At 39.3% G+C, this 23,614-nt stretch overlaps 1 protein-coding gene across 1 annotated transcript in view; it reads right to left on the bottom strand.

The window, feature by feature from the left end:
- The window catches only part of LOC138789721 (cadherin-8), a 336,813-nt gene that overhangs the window by 112,157 nt on the left and 201,042 nt on the right, over positions 1-23,614 (bottom strand). Inside the window, exons 4-5 of the mRNA XM_069968497.1 lie at positions 18,576-18,695; positions 4,578-4,745 (exon numbers count right to left, since the gene is read on the bottom strand). Of these exons, the coding sequence (XP_069824598.1) occupies positions 4,578-4,745; positions 18,576-18,695 (288 nt within the window). The remainder of the gene's footprint in view (positions 1-4,577; positions 4,746-18,575; positions 18,696-23,614) is intronic.

Below are 23,614 nucleotides of genomic sequence, written 5' to 3' on the forward strand. Positions count from 1 at the left end.
CCCCTGAGCCACGTGTTCATGCGGCTCCGTGGGGTTGCCATAGCAACCCAGATGCTGCTTCTTGCGTCTGGGCTGCAATAGATGAGAGTGATCAGGCCCCTGTACTGAGGCAGGGACCTGATGAAATGAATGAGCTGTAAGCTTCTGACAGCTCATTAATTTTCTATAATACATTACAGCACTGATCATGTGCTGTAATGTAATAGGCTAGATTCACACATCAAATACCGGCCGCTAGAAAACGGTAGTTTTTGCCGCTATTTAACTGACAGCACTGGCAATGTATTGAAGTCAATGGGAGGACTGACGTCCAATGCACACAACACATTGAAAAACGGCCGTTTTTGCAGCGGTGAAAATGGCTGTTTTTAAATGCGTTGTGTGCATTGGACATCTGTCCTCCCATTGACTTCAATGCATTGCCACATTCCCCATCCTTTTTTTTTTTTTTAAATGATCCCCTATAAATGAGATACATATATTTGGTATTGCCTCGTCCCTAATGAATACATCTATTAACCTGTTACATTAATTATCCCGCTGGATTAAAGCCGCTAAAAAAAATAATAAAAAACTAATCAAAATTACAATTTTTTTGTTAATCCCACCCCCTAAAAAAATATATAAAAGCTATCAAAGTGTCACATGTACCCAAAAGGTGTACCACTAAAAACGTGAGCTTATGCCACAAATAAAAAGTCCTCACATAACTCCATTGACGAAAAAATTAAAATATTGCTGCTCTTACAATATACAAGACACAAACAGTATTTATAGTATAAATGCCATAAACTATAACGAAAGCTATATAAAATGGATATCACTGTAATTGTACTGACCTAATGAATAACGATAACATGTCATATATAACGTAGTGAACAGCATACAAAAAAATGATGAAAAACTGCTGCTAAATTTTGATTTTTCATTCATACCACCTCATAAAAAATGTAATAAAAAATGATTAGTTTTTTTTTTTTAAATGTAGCTGAATAAGCTTTCATGTCAGCCATGGGTGCGATGTGAAGCCATTTCTGTCTTTTTGGCTTGTGCATAAAAAATGATCAGGGTGTCACATGTCCCCCAGAATGGTACCGATGGAAACGTCAACCCATCTTACACAAATATTTTGGCACCCCAAGGCCTCTGTGAAATGGTATAATGGCTAATGGCCTGTGGTTCAGGTCAGGTGACGCACTGCGGCCACATATGGGGGATTTCTAGAAACACTGGAATAAGGGGAATAAATAGTGAGTGGTATTTCTCAGTTAGTATTTGCTGTGTAAGAGGAAAAAATTAATTAAAATAGAATATCTGCCAAAAAAAATGAACATTTTACATTTCCCCTCCAACTTGTTTAAATTTCAGCAAAGACCTAAAGGTTTAATAAACTTATAAAATGTTACTTTGAATACTTTGAGGGGTACAGTTTTTACAGTGGAGGGATTTATGGGGATAAATAACATACAGGCCCCACAAATCCACTTCAATACTGAACTAGTCCCTAATAAAATCGGAACTGAAATTTTCATAAATATTTGAAAAATCGCTGCAAAATTTCGAAGCCCTCTTACATCCTAACAAGTAAAAGGATGTTCACCAAATTACGTCACCATAAAGCTGACATTTGTAGATGTTGCATTAATAATTAGTTCATGTGGCATGACTATCTTTCTTAGGAAAAAAGAGTTTTGAATATAAAGAAATGTAATTTTTTTTATTTTTTGCACAAAGGTTGTGATTTTTACAAAAAACCCCTAAGTGTATCAGCCAAAGTACACCACAAACATAAAGAGGAATATCTCACGAAAAAACAATCTCATAAAAGCCGCGATAGTTAAAAGCACCGCAGAGTTATCACTACATAAAGAGACACAGGTCAGATATGAAAAATAAGCCCCGGGCATTAAGGCCAAAACAGGCTGAAGAGGCAAGTGGTCAATACCTTTTAAAATTTTACCAATACATTAAGGGTAATCCAGGACTTAAAAGGCACAGCTACCTTCTTGCAGAAACAGTGCTAAACTGCAAAACTAAACTGATGGCAAGAGTTTTTCTAAGCTTGGATAACCCTTTTAAGCCCAATGTTTTTATTAATCAAGAAGATAGTGGGATTTTGAGGAGGGTAGACGTGGAAGGAGGTCGGCTCTCATTGTGTTAGTTCACATACATATTAAAGCTATGTTCACACAATAAAAGTGGCATATTAATAATGGCTGTTGTTGTCAATTTGCAACGACGTCCATGATTAATATGCTACCTACTTTGTGCTGCCCTCTATGGAATCCCGTCCGGAGTGTATTCACATAATATACACTCCGGCCGGGATTCCTAGCAGCACTGCAAAAAACTGACATGTCAGTTTTCTGCGGCCACTATTCATTGAAAACCCCGCAGTTCACACAATAGAGCGTACGTGTGGGTGCACACGTATGCGACCGCATTCGAATTAAGCAGAAACGAAGATCATCCGGCCGGTACTGCAGTACCAGCCGAGATAATCTTCTCTGACATGGCCTAAGGGGGGATTTATCAAGATTAGTGTACCTGTACACCATCTTAGTTAAATCCCCACCCCTATGTCCCATGCTGGATTTACTCAGAGGCACAACTTTTTGAAGACATATGGCAGACATGGGATTAATAAATTCCCCCAAGGGTATATTCACACATAGTATAACACCGTCCGTTGCATAGCATATACTGACGACCACCGGGTGGTGTTCAACACATTCCTGCAGCAGATACTGCTGTATTGGCTGCAGGAACATAATTTTTTTGCAATTGAATTGCGGGAACCATCGGGTGCTAGATTTTGCTAATTTTGCTAGATTCCTCTATAAAACCCATTGCAATCCTCATGAACCCCTTCATAACACAGCCCAAAATGGCCCTAACAATCGCACCAATTTTCATTTTTGCATCTTCAATTTCTCCTCCTTGACTTCTTAGAGGTAAAGTACTTTTGGCGGTTTGGAAATCTATCATTAGAATGACAGCTGTTTGTACATTATTATTTAGGTGGACTGACTGGCCTTTGGGTATGTCTTTAATTGAAAAGTCCATTCAACCTAATAGTAAAGACGGTGAAAGAATGGTGAAAGAAGAAAAATTCTAAGTGAAAATTCAAAAATAACATCTGTTCGCAAAAGACGAATAATTTTCCTGATCATTATTTTGAGGTCTATGCAGACAACATCCATCATATAATACACTGTGTCCACTGGGCGGCCTTCATTCCATTTACTTCAATGTTCAATTGAATATTGTCAATCAAAGTGTGGCAATAATAGACGTCTTTTTGAAAAGAAAAAGCAGACGCCTCTTTACTTTTTTTTTTATTCAGTGTGAACATAGCCTGTAAAGCCTGTGTTTGACCAGCAGGAGAGTGTGGCACACTGCCACGCACTGCCCCTGGCTATACAGCATCTTGGGATCGGAGCAGGTCTCAGGAATGAAATGATGAAGGTTATTTTAAATTAGAGTAACACTTTGCCACATTAAATGGTTTAATTTTCATGAAAAAAATGTTTCACTACATGTTTGTGTATCTAAGTGTATCCAAATCTAAATGTGTACTAACTTAAATGTTGCCACATAATTCTAATCACTACTGTATATCAGTACATTTTTGTTGAGTCTACCCAAGATAAATGCATTCAGTAGAGTCTTCTAACCTGAGACATAGCCAATTCACCTTGAACTGATGAGTTGAAAACTATTTTTGATATCCAGTGGTTTTGTCATTCAATATAAAAAACAGCCTCTTTGAATTACATGGTAAAGGGCCTGAACACTTCAGATATGGAAATGCATTCCATCTTGAAAATGTTAATATTTGTTGTACAAAGGACTGTTTGCACAGACCCTGCAGCATTTATCTTACCCCAAAGTAATATTTAAAATGACTGCATCCTTTGTCTTCCAAGATATTGCATATTTATAATGGAACTGAAGTGAAAATATCAAAGTAATAATACGGCCAAGGAATTCTGGTTTTGCTTGTCTATAAGATTGGATAGCTAGGTTGTGTGCTTTTCAGAACTAAGTGTGTTTTAATGTAAGTATTATGAGTATGCAATTCTATCAAATATGATGAAAAGAGGAGAAATAAAATGTGAAATTCCACTACCTAAAATTCTAAGTTTTTCAGGTTGAAGTCACAGTTAATTTTCTGTATAACAAACCTCAAGCTTGGGCTCATGAAAGCTTGCCTTCTGGCATATGCCCAAATGTTGTACTAAAAGAACTGGACCAGCAGTATTATACTACTGGATGTTTCATCTTTCTATAGATTTTATCAAATTAATTTTTGGTAAATAAATTTTTGTGTCATAAATTCAAATAGTACAGAATATCCACATACATACTAATCAAATACCCAACAGGTGGCTAGAGGTTCCAGCAGCAGAACACTCTATGATCAGCTTACCACTGGGGGGCACTTTCACAAACTAAAAGAATGTTGTGAAGGAGACAATCCTTTACAGTAAATCCCAAAAGGTTTCATTACCAAAACCATCAAAAAATAAATAAATAAATGAAGAAATAAAGAGAATAATCTCATTTGAACTTACTCATTGCAAACTTTGGGGGATTATCATTGACATCAGTCAGGGTAACTGTTACAGTTGTGGTTCCAGAAAGTCCACCCATGTGTCCACCCATGTCCTTGGCTTGAATGACAACAAGATATTCTTCTCTGGCTTCTCTGTCCATGTTCGAAAGAGCCGTCTTAATGATTGCTAAAAGAGGAAGAAAGGAAGACATTTAAGTCAAATGATTAAATCTGCCTAACAATAAAAGACATGTTTCTGGTTGGCGGCTTTAGGCTATGTTCCCTGGCTATTATTTAAACTCAAATGCCCAAAAAAAGATGTTGTGGGAACATAGCCCAAGGAAGTAAAACCCGTACCCAAATAAAGGTCATCTTTACCCACAGTAAGGCTGGGTTCACACTACGTATATTTCAGTCAGTATTGTGGTCCTCATATTGCAACCAAAACCAGGAGTGGATCAAAAACACAGAAAGGATCTGTTCACACAATGTTGAAATTGAGTGGATGGCCGCCATATAACAGTAAAAATAACTGCCATTATTTCAATATAACAGCCGTTGTTTTAAAATAACAGCAAATATTTGCCATTAAATGGCCGCCATCCACTCAATTTCAACATTGTGTGAACAGAGCCTTTCTGTGTTTTCAATCCACTCCTGGTTTTGGTTGCAATATGAGGACCACAATACTGACTGAAATATATGTAGTGTGAACCCAGCCTAAAAATGTAAGCAGTTATTATAAAATAACGGTTGTCCAATAAAAATGGCCATCATTTTGACTTTGTGTGAACAAAGCCTATGACAAAAATTTGCATTTTTTTATACAGTCATACATAGTATTTCCATCAGTCAGAATGCCAGTGTTAAAGAACACCAGAAGAAGGCAAAAAGGAACATATGTAAGACTAAAGATATACATATGCCTGGGAAGGAAGGAAGGAAGGAAGGAAGGAAGGAAGGAAGGAAGGAAGGAAGGAAGGAAGGAAGGAAGGAAGGAAGGAAGGAAGGAAGGAAGGAAGGAAGGAAGGAAGGAAGGAAGGAAGGAAGGAAGGAAGGAAGGGAGGGAGGGAGGGAGGGAGGGAGGAAGGACAACTTTTCATTGTGCTGTAATATGGATTTTCCTTCACCAAATGCAATATCATAGGTGTAGCCAAAGTAGCTGTAATGGGGGTAAGAGGTTCACATGGTTATCCTGTCTTATCCCTCTTTGGGTAAAGGAAACTCTCTCTAGTTTCCTAACCAGAGGAACTTACATATAAGTAAAGAAGGGAAGTTGAAAGATTGATGAGAGACAAAAGCCATTTATTCTACAAGTGATGGGTTGGATGATCAAAGATGACTATCCTGTGCTGTTACTATAATGGCATGATGAAACCACACAGAGTGGGCCCTATTCTGCTCTGCTTACAGACCCTCTGTTCTCTATGTATACCCTCACCCTTTACCACATAACTGTGGCTATTTTCCTCCTAGATCTAGCCATTATTTTAATAATATAACCCTCAAGATATTAATGTAAACATCTTGTTACTGAATTCTTGTCCCATTTACATTTCAAAAGCCAAGAATTGATTTCTTCTGAAAAGTGCAAGGTCACATATCAGCTTTTGTCATGTTTGCCATGTGCACATTGTTTTGTAACATTGAAGCTATTAAATTGTGTACAACTTGTAACTTTTGCCCTTGTTGAGCAATCATAATGTGCTATAGGAAAACATAAATTAAATAAAAAAAAATCCAGAAACAATCAGAGTGAATTAAATTCTAGCAGTTACATGTCAGATGCTTGAATAGAAAAGAAAGGATAAATCTGATTACCAAGAAAGAGCAGAGTTCACTCTGGATTACATAATGCTCAGTTGTCCAAGAATGATTGATGAATGTGCCAATCACACCACAAAAACAGAGAGATCTATTACATGGCACCATCCGATAGTCCCCGAATACTGACCAATATTGAAATAATATGTCTATGCCACAGATCTATTTTAGGAGAATATCATCATCCTTTCAATTACAATATTGAAATTTATAACTATATTTTAGAGGCCACCAATAAGCCTTTTTCCAGAGGCCCGGGGGATGTTGCATATTGCGTGGGTTCAGGAGCTAAATCTGCGCTACAGCTGAAAGCTCCCAGCTGTTTCCAACTACAGTGAGCGGACTTCAGTCAGAGTTTAACCCTATGCATGCCGCAATCAATATTGTAACCTGACGGGTGCTAGACATGAGGCATGTTATGGGCTTGTGCTCACAGAAACCAATCTGAACATGCAGAACTACAACCTGGGCTTATTCCCTTCTTACCCATTCTTAATTTAATGCACTGTTGGCACCCTCAGTGCACTGACCAGCAGAGCAGCTCAGAGCGCAGCCCAATTATTAATTAGGACGGAGAAACAATCCTGGGGGGTAGCCCCACCCCAAGTGCACTGAAATGCCTCATTAGCATAATAAATAAACTGCAAATATCCTGAAAATGGTGCCAAGGTAAGGAACTGACCTTCATCCTCAACACCCTGTGCCTTATAGAAACATAACAACAGCTTAGATTTTCCCTTTAAGTAAAGATGTTCTTTTAAAGGGAATTCATCAAATGATAACAAATAATTCAGCTTGTGAGTCAAGATTTATTCATGTAAACTGTGTTTTAACCCCCTCAAGACAGAGCCCTTTGATGCACAAAAGTACGGGTTAATGCAATGTTCCTCCCCGCCTTCTAAGAGCCATAGCGCTTTTATTTTTCCACCTACAAGGCTGGTTGTGGTGTCATTTTTTTGTGCCATGAGCTCTAGTTTTTTATTAATATCATATTGATGTTAAAGAAAATTTTTTATTGCTCTTTATTATTTTTGTGTGATATATAATTTAATGAAATCAGCAATCCTGGTGCATCCCCCCCCCCCCCCCATTTACACTGTTCACCGTGCGGGAACAATAATGTTCTATTTTAATAGATCGGACAATTCTGCATGCTACGTTAGGTACTACTGTATGTTTATTTATTTTTATTTTTATAATGGGCTAGGGGGTCTTTTAAACTTTTATTGCGAGTGGGGGGTTACAAGGGTTTTCAAAACTTTTTTTATTACACTTTTTTTAACACTTTCATTTACTGTGAAATATGCAATCATTACATTGCATATACTGATCTATGCTATTCCATAGTATTGCATAGGTCAGTGTTATCAGCGATCTAAGTATAGAGCCGGCCTGAGAGCAGACTCTACACATAGATCACTGATTGACAGAACAGAGGTAAGGAGCTTACCCCCGCCTGTCGGCACATGCGATCAGGACCTTTGCAGCATGACTGCGGGGGTCCCGATCAGTCAGTGACATATATTGATCTGTCACTGAGTACCTTAAATGCCGCGTTTGCTGTAGATCACTGTTTTTAAGGCATTAATGAGAGTCGGCTGTGGGATTGCAGCTGACACTCATTACCTGAGGCCCCGGGCACTGATGTGAGAGGGATCACTCTCTCCGCAGCGCTCCTGCTCACATCATAAAGCCCCTGTCAGTACAGGAATATATATATATACATTCCTACTGCACTGGGCATGTGCAGTAGGAACATATATATATATATATATATATATATATATATATATATATATATATATATATATACATATTACTGACATAAAGTGGTTAGCACAGTATGTTTTCTCAGTATTTTGGTCAATATTTTTCAACCAAACTAAGAAGTGGGTTGAAAACACAGAAAGGCTATGTTCCCACACTCTTGAAATTTATTGGATGGCCGACATTTAATGGCAAATAACAGTTGTTATTTGAAAAACACTGACCATTTAAACAATATTTGCCACTAAATGGTGGCTATTCCCTAAATTTTAACAGTGAACATAGCCTTTCTGTGTTTTCAATCCACTCCTGGTTTTGGTTGAAAAATACTGAGCAAAAATACTGTGTGGGAACATAGCCATACAAACTCCCACCACAAGTGCACAACATTTCCATCTTTCATAAAACACAGCACAATGGCTGTCAGTCAGATGTAGGAAGAGGAGGAAGCCTCCTATTAAGTTGAGCTATATACCATATTTTCCAACATATAAGACAACTGGGCGTATAAGACGACCCCCAACTTTTCCAGTTCAAATAAAGGGTTTGGGATATACTCACTGTATAAGTTTACCTCTCTTCCAACGCACACCAATTAAAAATAAAGGTACAGTAATACCGGTAGGATACGAGGGTGGGCCAGAAGGGTGAAAGAGGTGTGTTTTTCTGGGCACAGAAATCTCTATTTTTCCTTGCTACGAACACCTACAGCTTGCTCTGCCCTTCAAACGGTTACCGCATACAGCAGCAAGGCAGCTGTTTTTTTTTTTTAGCTCCCCCACTATATGTGGCGACTACAGATTCTTCAGTTTGTTTCTGAAGTTTTTCAGCACCCACCCTATAAGACGACACCCGACATATATGACAAGCCCTGACTTTTGAGAAGATTTTCCTGGTTTAAAAAGTAGTCTTATATGCAGGAATACATAGTACATATTTCTTTATGTGTCACTGAATGTGAATTTTAATAGTTATATGGAAATTGGATTGTTAATGAAATTTTATTTCTAATCTGTGTACAATTTTATAGCATGTTGACACCAAATACTTTATTGTACAGATGTGGATTGATTTCTCTTGATCCGCTCAATGTCACTTATACACATTTATCAGCTGTGTTTGGCAAGGGCAAAATGGTTATTTATGGTTCAAAGTAAATCATTTCTAACCCCAAACTGATCAGCTGATACAGTGTAATGTATTGACTACATTGTATTTCCTATACGGAGAGCAATTCGTATGAAAGAGTCACATCAATATAGATGTCTTGATAAACATGGAACTTGCATTGTTCCTATCCTGACATACTATAGTACACTGATAATTTGCCACTTTGCAATGCAAAACAATATTTTTATGAGAACTCTGTAATGAACACAAAAAATATACATCTGTGTAAAGAACATCAGTCAGACTTATAGTATCTGATTAATGAATTCAGTTCATGAGACTGCAATGACATTGCTAGTGAAATTGGTTTTCAAAGATAAAACAATTGATAGCTTATCCACAGGACTGTCTATCAATAGACAGGACTGTCTATCAATAGAGTGTATTTTCAAATATCAGGGCTCAATTTTTGCCCTTGTCCAACCACCAAGGGTTCCAGGAGCTTGACCTGTTTATAGATTGCCTTCATGGGAAAGCCCCTTCAGTTCTTAATCTTTACATACACTAAGCTATACAAGAGAGGTACAGACATCATTGCATCCTGCCAAGCTCATTACAGAAAGCATTACTTGAAGGGGTACTCCGGTGAAATATATTTCTTTAAAATCAACTGGTGTCAGAAAGTTATATACATTTGTAATTTACTTCTATTTAAAAATCTCAAGTTTTCCTATACATATGAGCTGCTGTATGCCCTGTGGGAAGTGGTGTTTTCCTTTCAGTTTGACCCATTGCTCTCTGCTGACACCTCTGTACGAGATAGAAACTGTCCAAAACAAGAGAGGTTTTCAATTGGGATTTGCTAGTGCTCTAGACTGAAAAGAAGACATCACTTCCTGCAGGGCATTAAGCAGCTGATAAGTATGGTAAGACTAGAGATTTTTTAAATAAAAGTAAATTACAAATATATATAACTTTCTGACATCAGTTTACTTGGAAGAAAAAGTATGCCTTTAATGATACATGTTACAAAGTCTAAAAAAATATTAAGGCTGCATATGCTCCATTTATAATATGTATTATGGGAAACTGAAAATACAGATATTAGCTAAAACCTTGAAACATTGTTCTTGTTCACAGCTTCCTAAGCAGACTGAACACATTGTAGGCAGCTGTAGATGTTAATGGTGTTACTTTTATCTGTGAAAAAAAGGAGTAGCATAAAAACATTACATTATTAAGCAAAAGTCAAAGATCCTAATGAATGTACTACAAGAGAGAGGTTGACGTGTCCCATTATTGCCAGAAACAGGTAAAACACTACATTTTTATTTCATATTATTTTTTATTTCTTTTTTTATGGCAGTATACAGTAGTTGGGACTTTAAAAGGATTGTAGTACAAAGAGAATGTGGCAAAAGCAGATGTGTAGCACATACATATTGTTTTAGTAAAGTAACTTTGTAAGGCTTAACAATTACATACAGGTACATTCCTAACTCCAAATACACTGGTGCCCAAAAGTTATCTTTATCTAATTCCATCTTTGTTTCCTACATAAAGTGACATACAACAGTGCACTCACTTTCCCACAATCCCTCTTGCTTGCAGGCTCAGTGGAGACTGCCATTACTTCCTGGAGACTGCAGCTGAACTGAGCATGTCTGTCCCACCTTGGTGGTTTGTAACCATGGACAATGGGTTATCAAAACAATTCCAGCACATGGGAGATTAGTTTTCCTATCAGCACAAACCCTTTAAGAATTGACTTCATCTAAAAACAATAGGTCAGATTTACCGATAATAAAAAGAGAACAAAAGCTGATTTGCCCAACCAATCACAGCTTAACTTACATTTTACCAGCGCAATTTGCAAACTGAAAGCTGAGCTAAGTACAGCTAGAAGTAACAAGCTAGCACCCTGTGTGCTACTGTATACACATATTTAGCAGTCGGGGAGCCCTATGGGGCCTCAATACTGAGTAGGAAGCACTTGGAGAACAATATACTGTAATCATCTTTATTAGCAGTCATCTATTTGACGAGATGTTATATTGAGTTTGGTGATATAGCTACGCTATATTTTTTGTTGAAGCATGGGTAACAAAGCATATGCTTCGGGACTGAAGTTTTTGGATCCCAGCAACACCCCCGGTATATAGCTCGTAGGATGCAGACACACATAAGGAATATCTCCTCTGTGGCTGGTTATACTGTTTTTATTCAAGCACAGTAATGTTCTCTAAATGTCAAAGCCAAAAGCTTCTCTTTTTAGATACTGCCACAAGATCTGTTATGGGTGAGCAGTTTATAATTAATATAACGCACATTTCATCACTGTCTCACAATTACATGATTAAGGATATAGACAAAGTCTGTTGGTATTGGACATAATCTTTATGATGAATTTCACTTGTATGCACTTAGCACTTCATTATTGTGCTATAGTTTGAATAACGCTATCTGCCTTGTAGACTTTTTATTTATCAGATCCTTTATTATTGGTTGCAATTATGCTAACATATTGGAACCTATACTCGCAAGGTACATTATTATAATTTTAGAAGTGCCCTGAAAGAGGGCTGGCACATCACACAAATATGGGTGAATAAAATGAAAATTGTGCTTCAATAGAACTATTGGAGTATTGTCATTGTTTGCTATGTACCTATGTATTTTCTGGAATTTTATTTTTTTAATCAATCTATCTATCTATCTATCTATCTATCTATCTATCTATCTATCTATCTATCTGGTCTCTATGTTTGTACCTTTTTTTGTTTCTATTTAGATTTATTTCTTTGACTAGATTTTTGAACAGAAAGGAAACCGAGCCATAAACACTACACTGAAGATATTCAACAAGTAACTGGGAATGGAACCATAACACACATTATTCATTACTATGGACAAATCTATTTCACCTAAATATTAAGTAAAGCAAACCCTGGAGCTAAACTGGTGCAAGCATATCATAATCTTAAATTCTTTCAAATATTACTAAAAGAGATCAGCAATCATAGTTCAGATGTCATCTAAGACTGCATCTTGGAAAGAAGAACAAGTAATACCACACGATAACATATCTTACACTGCCATAATGGTATCTATTTTGTTCAGCTGAAAGCTTGAATGTAAAAGGGAGAAAAAAAAAGTATTTTTTGAAATTGCTAGGACGTCTGCTTTAAAGCAAGTGGGACTTATTCTAATCATGTTGAATGTCGATGTTGTGTCTCATTATATAAACCATTTGTCAAAGTATGAAAATATGGGTATAGAGGAACAGCTCCTGTTCCCACCACCCTCACAACTATGTATATATTTTTTTCCTTTCTTAGTTATTAATTTTCAGGCTGACTTAAATCAGATTTATACACATTTCAAGCGCTGTATAACAGTTCTTGTACCTTATTGAAGAGGTGACTAAGCCTGAAGGAATTGTTGAGAGCGTGATTGAGCAACTGTCTGAAAAACGTAATAATCATTATTGGTAACAGGCTGCTTAGACTCTATTTAAAAGTCAGTGAATCTAGAGAAGAAAGGGTTTTTCTTGTAGTTCTATTATTGTATTGTTAAGATATTTTGAAAAAGGTAAAGAACTTTTTGACACAATATCAATATTTGGATATAGCCATAAATATTTATGGGAGTAATTAGTAAATATAGTTTCCTCCCAGATATAAATGCAAAAATATATGAACATATACCTACTCATGCACTTTTATAAATTTCCATACACATAAAAAAAATCTTCCATTATACATTACTGGGTCCCCGTTCCTGCTTGCTTCGAGGCTCCCGGTCTCTTCACAGCCCGCCCGGCCAATCAGTGCGCTGCGGCGGGGCAGCGCAATGATTTTACCGGGCGGAACGTGCCGGGAGCTGCCGAAGCAAGCAGAAGCGGGGACCCTATAATGTATACTGTATCCTGCCGGCCCCGCTGCAGCCCCGATCGCCGGCACCATCGCCCCCAGCCCCCTGCTGCACAATCGCCCGCAGCCCCCGGCCGCACCATTGCCCCCAGCCCCCGGCCGCACGATTGCCCCCAGCCCCCGGCCGCACCATTGCCCCCAGCCCCCTGCTGCATAAATCGCCCCCAGCCCCCTGCTGCACAATCGCTCGCAGCCCCCGGCCGCACCATTGCCCCCAGCCCCCGGCCGCACGATCGCCCCCGGCCCCCACCCGCACGATCGCCCCCGCCGCACGATCGCCCCCGCAGCCCCCGGCCGCACCATTGCCCCCAGCCCCGGCCGCACGATCGCCCCCAGCCCCCGTCCGCACGATCGCCCCCATTCCCCGGCCGCACGATCGCCCCCGCAGCCCCCGGCTGCACCATTGCCCCCAGCCCCGGCCGCACGATCGCCCCCAGCCCCCGCCTGCACGATCGCCCCCGCCTGCACGATCGCCCCCGGCCGCACGATCGCCTCAGCAGCCCCGGCCGCACCATTGCCCCAGCCCCGCCTGCACGATCACCCCCAGCCCCCGGCCGCACGATCACCCGCAGCCCCTGGCGGGCGATCGTGCAGTTGGGGGTGATCGTGCGGCCGGGGGCTGGGGGCGATCGTGCGGCCGGGGGCTGGTGGCAATGGTGAGGGCGATCGGGGCTGCAGGGGGGCGGGCAGGATACAGTATACATTATAGGGTCCCCGCTCCTGCTTGCTTCGGCGGCTTCCGGCACATTCCGCCCGGTAAAATCATTGCGCTGCCCCGCCGCAGCGCACTGATTGGCTGGGCGGGCCGTGTAGACACCGGGAGCCCCGAAGCAAGCAGGAACGGGGACCCAGTAATGTATAATGTCCGGCGGCCGGGGGGGTTAATGGGGTGGGCTGCAGACAAAATCGCAGCAGGGATGTACATCCCTGCTGTGAGTTTCTCTGCTATTGAAATTATAGGGCCGGGATCTGCAGCGAGTCTCGCTGCAAAAACGCAGCGAGGAGACTCGCTGCAGATCCGGCAAGTGGGTTTGAACCCTTAGTTACTGTACTCACTGCACTTACTGACAGCAGCTCCCTGTGTACCTCATAGAGCTAATATCAGACTCCCCTCCTCCAGGCTGTGCTGCCCTGCTCTGTGGTGTTTTGGTCCATAAAATTGCTGACATGGAGGAGCATGTGACCATGCCCCGCCCCCCAGTGTCCACCACTGAGCCTGTATATGTCTATGGAGAACACAGTGGACAGGGCATGGTCACATGCTCCTCCATGTCAGCCATTTTGTGGACTGAAACAAAACAGAGCAGGACACCCCAGCCTGGTGAAGGGGAGTCTGATTTTAGCTCTATGAGGTACACAGGGAGGTGCTGTCATTATATACGTTGAGCACACTTACTAGTACTTTGTACTGACCTATTTTAAGGGGCCAACCCCTTTAACTCATGGACTATGTTCACACTAAGTATATATAAAAAAAAGGTGTCTGCTTTTTGTTTTAAAAAAAAAATGTCAGTTATCGCATCATTTTAATTGACAATTAACTGCACTGAATTCTATGGAGTAACGGAAGTCATTTCCACACAGTATATTAAATGATGGATGTCTTTTGAGGCACACATGAAATAATGTTCATGGCAATTTTTTTCGGACCTCTTCTGCAAACAATGGACTTTATTTTTTAGTTGTTCGCACACATTTTTTTTCTTTTTTCACCATCCTTTCATTGTCTTTACTATTAAATTTAATGGATTCGATTAAAGACACATCTAAAAGCCAATCAGTCCACCTAAACTGGAATAATGTACCAACGGCAGTTATTGCACTGACGGTCACCCAAACTGCAAATTAATGGTCATTATTTTGGACTCAAAATGTCGGACATAATTTTAAAGAATTATAAACGGACAAGAAAAACGTTGTGTACAGTACATACTAGCTATGTACAGTACATACAGACACACACACACACGGATACACACATTTATTTATATACATAAACATCCATACAACTACTCGCCTACTCCCCCATTGCCGGCCAGCTTACACACGCTCACTGGAAGTGGTGGAAGAAGGCAGCGCAGTCCACGTCACTTCTGATGAACATGTAAGCCATCCTACATGGGATAGTAATTGAGTAGTTGTCAGATGTGATGACAGGAGTGCACATTATCCTCTGCTATTATCTCTGCTGCTGAGCAGTGGGGGGGGGATCCGTGCCGTGATCTGCACTGGGACATGTCCTATTTTTTCGCGGTGAGGTTTGTGGTTGGGATTGTGGCATGGATCGTGTGAATGGCTGCATTCACTTGAATGGTTCCTAAAATTGTCCATGGTTGCAGATCCGCGACCATGGTCAATTTTATGGGACGTAGGAATGCAACCTAACTTTGTGCAGGAAGTTTCCATTGAGTTGCACACACTTTATTGTTCTTTTCATTTTCTAAACTTATTCATTTTCTAAACTAATGGATAAGGGGGTCTATCTCTTAGACTATGTCTGGAACATGGCGGCCATCATAAAATCTGCCATATTAAATCAAGGATATATTTTTCTAATGAGAAGTTGGTCATGTAGCATATCAAAGAAGACCAAAATTGTCCAGAAATGGATTAGCACAATCAGATTCTAGTGGCTCAAAAGTTATCAACTCAGAACATCGATTTATGTTCAACTTCAGCTCTGCGTTTAGCACTGCAGACAACACATTGAACATGTCAAATATCTATGCCTCACAGGAAAATTTCAGACTTGTTGTAGCAAATTTCTTTGCTAAGAACTTTTAAACCACAGGGGGAAATTGCAAATCTGATTGATCTAACATGGTGGATTTCAAGATAGCGACTATGTTCCAGACATAGCCCAAAAGATAGGCCCCCTTACCCAGTACTTGCTGGGGTATTCAGAAATGTCATTTCCCCTTCATTTCTGAAATAAAATGATGCCTTAAGACTTTTGATCTGGTAGTTTAGAAAATTAAGTCAAATCTTTATCTTATTCAGGCTTTCCTACACTTCTTGTTTGAGTCCGAATTTTAATATTTCGTGGTATAAAAATCTGCAGCTAATAAATTGATATTTCTATTTTTATAGTACATAGTTGACATTTGACATTTACAACAGTGATTGGTCAAATTCCTGGAAAATACATACTACACTATACATTCCATCAACTTCATGCCATCAAATGCTTATCTAGTTTGTTCTTTTAGACAAGGCATTTATTAGATTTTAACAAGCATTGCAAAGAATCGTGTAGCAATGTATTACACTATCCAGCTTAAGATCATTGACCTTTCAATAATTGTGTGCTACTTCTAATTCTCCGAGTGTATCTGTCTACTACCCGGAATGCTAATTACCATTAAAATAGTCTCCTCAAGCCTAAGTGTTTATCTTGATTAGTTTGGACAAAAAATATTCCTTTGTAACTTTTTCATGTTTATTAGATTCTAGAGAAACGTATGTATAAAGTCCCATGTAAACTCTAGATTTGGCAGCACCTTGAGCCATCGATTCCTCTTCCCTGTATTTCTGAGTATAAATACTTGGGGTGGATGTGTCCTCAGAAATCTTCCACTATAAGGGCCAGTTCACACTGAGCAAGATCGTCGGAATTCCGTGGCGAAGAGTAAATGGAGAGGGGGCGCGCTTAGCTGCTGCCGCTCTCCGCCCAAAGAACTAACATTAGGGGGCTTATCTCTTGTACATACCTTTATTTGCAGACTACATTTTTGGTTCACACCCACTCACTGACTTGTACCCTATCAACAGGATATGGACAAACAAGAAATTGCTCCCCTGGCAATCCCTAGATCACCCACAATTCTTTTGTTTTGAATGGAGCCACAAGTCTGTGTATGAACCACAGTCCCCTGTGGATAGGGGACAAGTAAGTTTTAAAAGAAGAACAACTTTAAGGAATGTTGGGAAGTGTTCATTGTGGTTCTGTTGAGGATGGTCTTCGGAAAAATATAATGGAGATAACCCCTTAATTGCCTCTTGAGGAACAGTATCCCCTCACACTCCTATACTTTATAAATCAGTTGTACTGCACCCCCTACGGTTGTGTCACAGAACGGCTGCTGTCTGTGAAGTTCTAACCCAGCCGGTTATGCAGTATTGGCCAGATGAACTTCATTTCCTTAAAATTGGAATGTGGGCAAATTCGGGTGTGCCCGTGTTCCAAAAAACATAGTAGACAATGTAAAGTATGTCCGGAGATGGGATTCCATAGAAAACAATGCAATGTTGCAATCTGCAACAACAGCCGTTAGAAATTAAAAAAAATGTATGTTGTGTGAACCTGTGCGTTTTCCACTACTGCACTTTCGGCCAGGTTAACATCACTTCCTTTTCTTTGGAAAATGGGCACATTCGGTTGTGCTCGCACTTCAATTAGCCATAGAAGAGAAAGTGAAGTACATCTGGAGCTGCACTTTACATTGTCTGCACAGTGTATTTTGTGCGGCTGCTCTTCAATGAATAGCGGCTGCAAAAATAGACATGTGAGTTTTCTGTGCAGCTGCATGGAATCCGTTGCTTAATAAAAAAAAAACACATTGTGTGAACGTAGTCCCACACTGTAAACAAAATATCTATCTTTCTGTCTATCTATCTATCTATCTATCTATCTATCTATCTGTCTGTCTGTCTGTCTGTCTGTCTGTCCGTCCATCCATCCATAAAGAGATAGATGAAACAACTGTGTTTCCTTTTCCCTATACTGTTTAGGAGGCTGTCACTGTTTTGTTGCTTCCCCTCTCCTTGGCTAGATGCTCACTGATTGGTGTGATGTCAGTGGTGGTGGTGGGGGGGTTACAGTTAAAGTGTTACAGCTTGCCTGGCAACAGAAGAGACAGATCATGTCTCTTTGGTCTCAGTAGGGAGGGGGAGGACAGAGGATTCAAGACCAGGGAGTAATCAGGCTGCGCTGCAGACAAAAGGCCTAATTCATGTAATAGAAACCTATTACAAACATACTTATATTATTGGTAGGAATTTAACAAGGTTGCATTTTCTTAAGTGGAGTACAAAATTTACAAAATACAACCATATTTTTGTTCAAAATGACAGCTGCTAAAACAGCCTTTAAAAAGCATTGTGGGAACTTTGCCTGGTAGTTAAATTACGACTGTATTTTACAGTTATATAACAGGGTGTGAACATAGCCTTACATGCCAAAAGGCAGATTTATTAAAGAATCTCTACATCGAGACCTGGACCTGCATCCAACTTCTTCAGCCACTGGTATTCAAATGCAGAGCAATCACACTCTAACATGCTCAAATTGCACTCATCTCTATTCTATATGCTTTGGTGACCATAGAAGTATTTTTTTTTTTTATGTGACCTTTCTGTTATGGTTAATTATATTATAGACATACCTGTATGAGGTTCAATAGAAAAATAAGGTTGGCCTTCCAATATACTGTAAACCAGTTTCGCACTGTTTCCATATACTGGGTCATCTGCATCTGTTGCTGTTACCTTGGTGACTGATGTACCTGTAAAAAGAGACAAAATAGGAAATTATTATACAACGGCCATGATTTATACTAAAATATTCATGCCATTGCTACCTATAGGATCCCGGCCGAAGCGTATACACATAATACACATAGTATACACATAGAAAACCCTTTCAGTGCACACAAGTTGACAGCTGCATTTAAGAGACTTTTTTCCCCATACCTGTGGTCTGGTAGCAGGATGCCCCCCTGCACGCGATGCGATCGCGGAGCAGTCCCTGCATCAGAGCCGGGCGGGGGTCTGCGCCGTAATGGTGCTGATCCCGGCTTGTATTCTATTGTTCTCAGCAATAGAACACAAATCACTGTGCGAGAACAGTAATGTTATATTTTAATATTTTGGATAATTCCGCATACTACGATATATAATAATTTTATTAATTTATTTATTTTTACTTTTATAATGGGAAAGGAGGTATTTTAAACTTTTAACCCTTTGAGGACCAAGCCAAAAATTACCCAGTGGACCGTGCAAATTTTCATTTTTGCGTTTTCGTTTTTTCCTCCTCTTTCTAAGAGCTCTAGCGCTTTCATTTTTCTATCTAAAGGGCCATGTAAGGGCTTTTTTTTTTTTTTTTTTTTAGGAATAGGTGTACTTTGTTGAAACAATGTCCTAAAAAGGAAATAGGCATCTGTGTTTAAAAAGACATCCGTTATTGCATCATTTTAATTTGCTTGACTAAAATGCATTGAAGTCATAGAATAACAGATGTCTTTTTACACATTGTATTGAATGATGGACGTCTTTTGAGGCGGACATATTCAATACAATGTGTGAAAATGACGTCCGTCATTCTATAGACTTCAGTGCATTTTAGTCAAGCATATTAAAATTATGCAATAACGGACGTCTTTTTAAACACAAAAAGTGGGCGCCTTTTTTCTTTTAAGGACGTTGTGTGAACATAGCCTAATGGCACCTTTCATTCTACCATAACATGTATGATGAAACCACCAAAATATTATTTATGAAAATATATATTTGTGTTATCGTTAAAAAAGAATGCAATATGGTAACTTTTGGTTTAGATTTTCTAATGTTATATTTTTTTTTTATGAAATCCTTATTTTTTTTGCAATTAGTTATTGATAAAATGGTCCTATTGTGACTCTTATAACGGTTTTAATTTTTCACCTACGGGGGATGTGTGGGGTGTCATTTTTTACTCCATGATCGTTTATTAATACCATATTTGTGTAGGTCGGACGTTTTGATCACTATAAAAAATCTGCATCTCAATCAAGTTGTCGGCACTCTGTGACTTGGTGCTTGTGGATGCCAATACAATTCCACACGAACAAATTCCCGGCACTCTATCAGCACTTCAATTGCAAAGTGATTTATTCATAATCGGAGGTGCACAAACATACACAAAGTCAGGACGCGTTTCGGCGTTACCGCCTTTCTCAACTGCCTAATACACACTGGAGCGCTATCTCTACTTATAGGAAATTCTACTCATAATGATGACGCATCTCGCTTCTCGTGCGGCGCTCCCAGATGACGTCAGCCGTTGTCTTGACAACACATAAACAAATCCATTAGTGCGGCTTCATCTAAGATTAGATTACAGCCACAACTAACAATGTGAACAAGAATTAATACATAACACAACATAAATATACATAACAATAAGGATATAACAATAAAGATATTAAGAATAATTGCCAACCCCACATATACCTCAGTCTCTTATCATGACCTATAATAAATATGTAGAAAAAACTTTTGTTAAAACTGTGTATAAATATGAAAATACAAAACTACAAAACGGTACAAAATTCGTAACGGTACAAAATTACAAAACTATCTTGGAAGTATCAACTAGTGTAATAAATATATACATAGTGTCCAGAAACATTTTTTCACATCAATGCTGAAAGCTCATACTCGCGATTTAACCCTCGAGGCTCCAGGGTGCGCAAAGTGTGAATCCAATACGCCTCTCTACAACGCAACAGCTTTTTTATATCACCTCCACGCTTCGGTGGTTATACTCTCTCGATTATTTGGAACTGTAATTGCGATACATTATGATTGCAATCCCTAAAATGTTGTGGGATGGGGAGCAATGTATTGCCGCATCTAATCGTGGATTTGTGTTTTGATATTCTGCTTTTAATCGGCTGCATTGTCTCCCCTACATAGAGTTTACCACACGGACATCTAATTAGATAAATGACATTCTTAGTGTCACACGTGTGGTAACCTCTAATTTCAAACGATTTTCCTGTCTGAGGATGAAAGAAAAATCTGCCTTTAATTACATTACTGCACTGTGCACAGTGCAGACATGGATAAGTACCCTGCTTTCCTGGAGTCAATGTCATCTGTACGCTCCCACTACTTTTCATACTACTTTCAGCTCTCACTAGGGTACTACGCAAGTTCGGGGGTCTCTTATTGCAAATGAGTGGTGGTTTTTCAAACTCCTCTATCTGCGGGTAAGCCTATGTAAGTATGTGCCAATGTCGTCTGAGCTGAATGAAAGTAGTATGAAAAGTAGTGGGAGCGTACAGATGACATTGACTCCAGGAAAGCAGGGTACTTAAGTACAGATAGCGCTCCAGTGTGTATTAGGCAGTTGAGAAAGGCGGCAACGCCGAAACGCGTCCTGACTTTGTGTATGTTTGTGCACCTGCGATTATGAATAAATCACTTTGCAATTGAAGTGCTGATAGAGTGCCGGGAATTTGTTCGTATAAAAAAATCTGCAATCCTGGTTCTTTTCCCCCTCTTTTTGTTTACGCCGCTTGCCATTCGCAATGACGATTTTTATATATTAATAGATCGGACAATTATGCTCGCTACGATATATAAAATGTTTATTCATTTAATTATTTGTATATGTTTTATTTATAAAATAGCATAGGGGTGATTTTAATGTTTTATTAGGGAGAGGGGCTTTGTGGTGTTTTTAAAAACATTTAAACTTTTTTTTGTGCACATGTTAAGCCTCCTTGGGGACTTTTACATGCAATCCTTAGATTGCATACACTGCACATGCTATGCCATAGGCATAGCATTGATCAGTTATAGGCTCTCTGCTGATTGAGCATGCCTGTGGCGATCACAGCTTTTAAGGGGTTAATGACAGGCTGCAGCGCGATCGCTACAGCCTGTCATTAACTTTGAGGGCCTGGCTGCTAACTGCAGCTGCCCCCCACCTGCTATGAAGCGTGCTCCCCTCTGGAGCGATATTCATAGCTTCTTAGAGACCCAGGACGTACAGTTACGTCCAGGGTCATCTGGTGACAGACACCTATGCTGTAACTGTATGTCCAGGGTTGTCTAGGGGTTAAAAACTTTTTTATTACACTTTGCTTTTTTTACGCTTTTATTTTAGTGTTAAACATGCAATCATTAGATTGCATATACCAATTGCATAGCCTTGATCAGTAATATCAGCGATCTGTACATAGAGTCTGGCTGACAGCAGATGTACATCTATAGATCACCGATCCAACAGGATGGAGGTGTCTTACCCCCACCTGTCAGTACAAGTGACAGGGAACCCCGCCACATGGCTGTCAGTCAGTGACAGGTGCTTATCCTCTCACTGACTTCCTCTAATGCCGCGATCGCTATGCATTGTAGCATTTAAGGTGTTAATGACAGGCAGCTGCGGGATCACAGCTGCCTGTCATTATGCTGGGCTCTGGTGACACCAAAACCCTCTCACAGTAAGGAACATAATAATCCAAATTTCTTGTTTGTCTTTTAATGTATCTATCATCTCTCTATGTACTTTAAGTATTTGTCACCTATCTGTCTATCTGTCTCTTTTTTATGTCTCTGTCACTCTTAATCTGTCTGTCGTGTGTGTGTGTGTGTGTGTATAAACACACACACAAACACACACAGACACACACACACACACACACACAAACAAACACATTACAGTGATAATGATGATTCTCATGAAGAAATGATAATGACCACCACAAGAATTGTTTTTCTTTCTTGGTAATATAGCAATATAGTATATAGAGAGCTTAGCTTTCACCACATATAACACATATTAGCATACAATATTAAATACTTACATGCTACTTCAGGTAGCCATTACGACTTTCAAAAAGTATGGATTTCTTTTCATGAGTGGTAATTAAAGTGTATATAGCCCTTGGAAAGAATATTCATCTTAACCGTTATGGGTAAAGATTTATCAATTTTTTTGAAAGATGTAAGTAGTATTTTATTAGAATTATTGATCAGGAACAAACCTTCCCATTAGACATAAGATATGGTTTTATTAAGGTGTTATTGGTTAGTTAAAGGTGCATGCTTTTCTAATGATTATTGACATTGATTAGATTAACACATGTCAGATGGAGATTAAATATTTTGAAGTACTTCATTTTATGGTGAAAAAATGCAAATAAAAGACGTTTCCAAGCAACCTCTGGCTGTAACATTTCTTGCTTTTTTGATGAACATGCTTGAAGATTTCAGTTTATAAAAGATGGCTAAGGGACATTCTGATTAAAACATAAAAATATATTCAAGGATAATGTAGAGAAGAGTTTTTAATATTAGTTTCATACCAATGCCAATGGTATATCCTCTGCATCTTGAGGAAACAAAAATTTTATAATTTTCGGAAGTCTTTTTCACACACAGTTTTTCTTTTTCCACAGTTCTTTCTCCGTTTTTACTATTAAATTTAATGGACACACCTAAAGCAAATTAGTAATCCCAAACTAGAATAATGTACCAACAGCCGTCATTGCAAAGGGGAGGCCAGGCAGCTAAATTACTTTTGTTATTTTAGACTCAAAATGACGGACGTCATTATAAACTGAGCACAGTTATGTTTAGCCAAACGAGGTTTGACCCAAGATGGCGGCCTAAACAAAAAACCTAAAGTGCCTACAAGAAGGTAATCTGGATG

This window comes from Dendropsophus ebraccatus, chromosome 4, assembly GCF_027789765.1.
Source record: "Dendropsophus ebraccatus isolate aDenEbr1 chromosome 4, aDenEbr1.pat, whole genome shotgun sequence".
In the NCBI taxonomy this organism is placed as follows: Eukaryota; Metazoa; Chordata; class Amphibia; order Anura; family Hylidae; genus Dendropsophus; species Dendropsophus ebraccatus.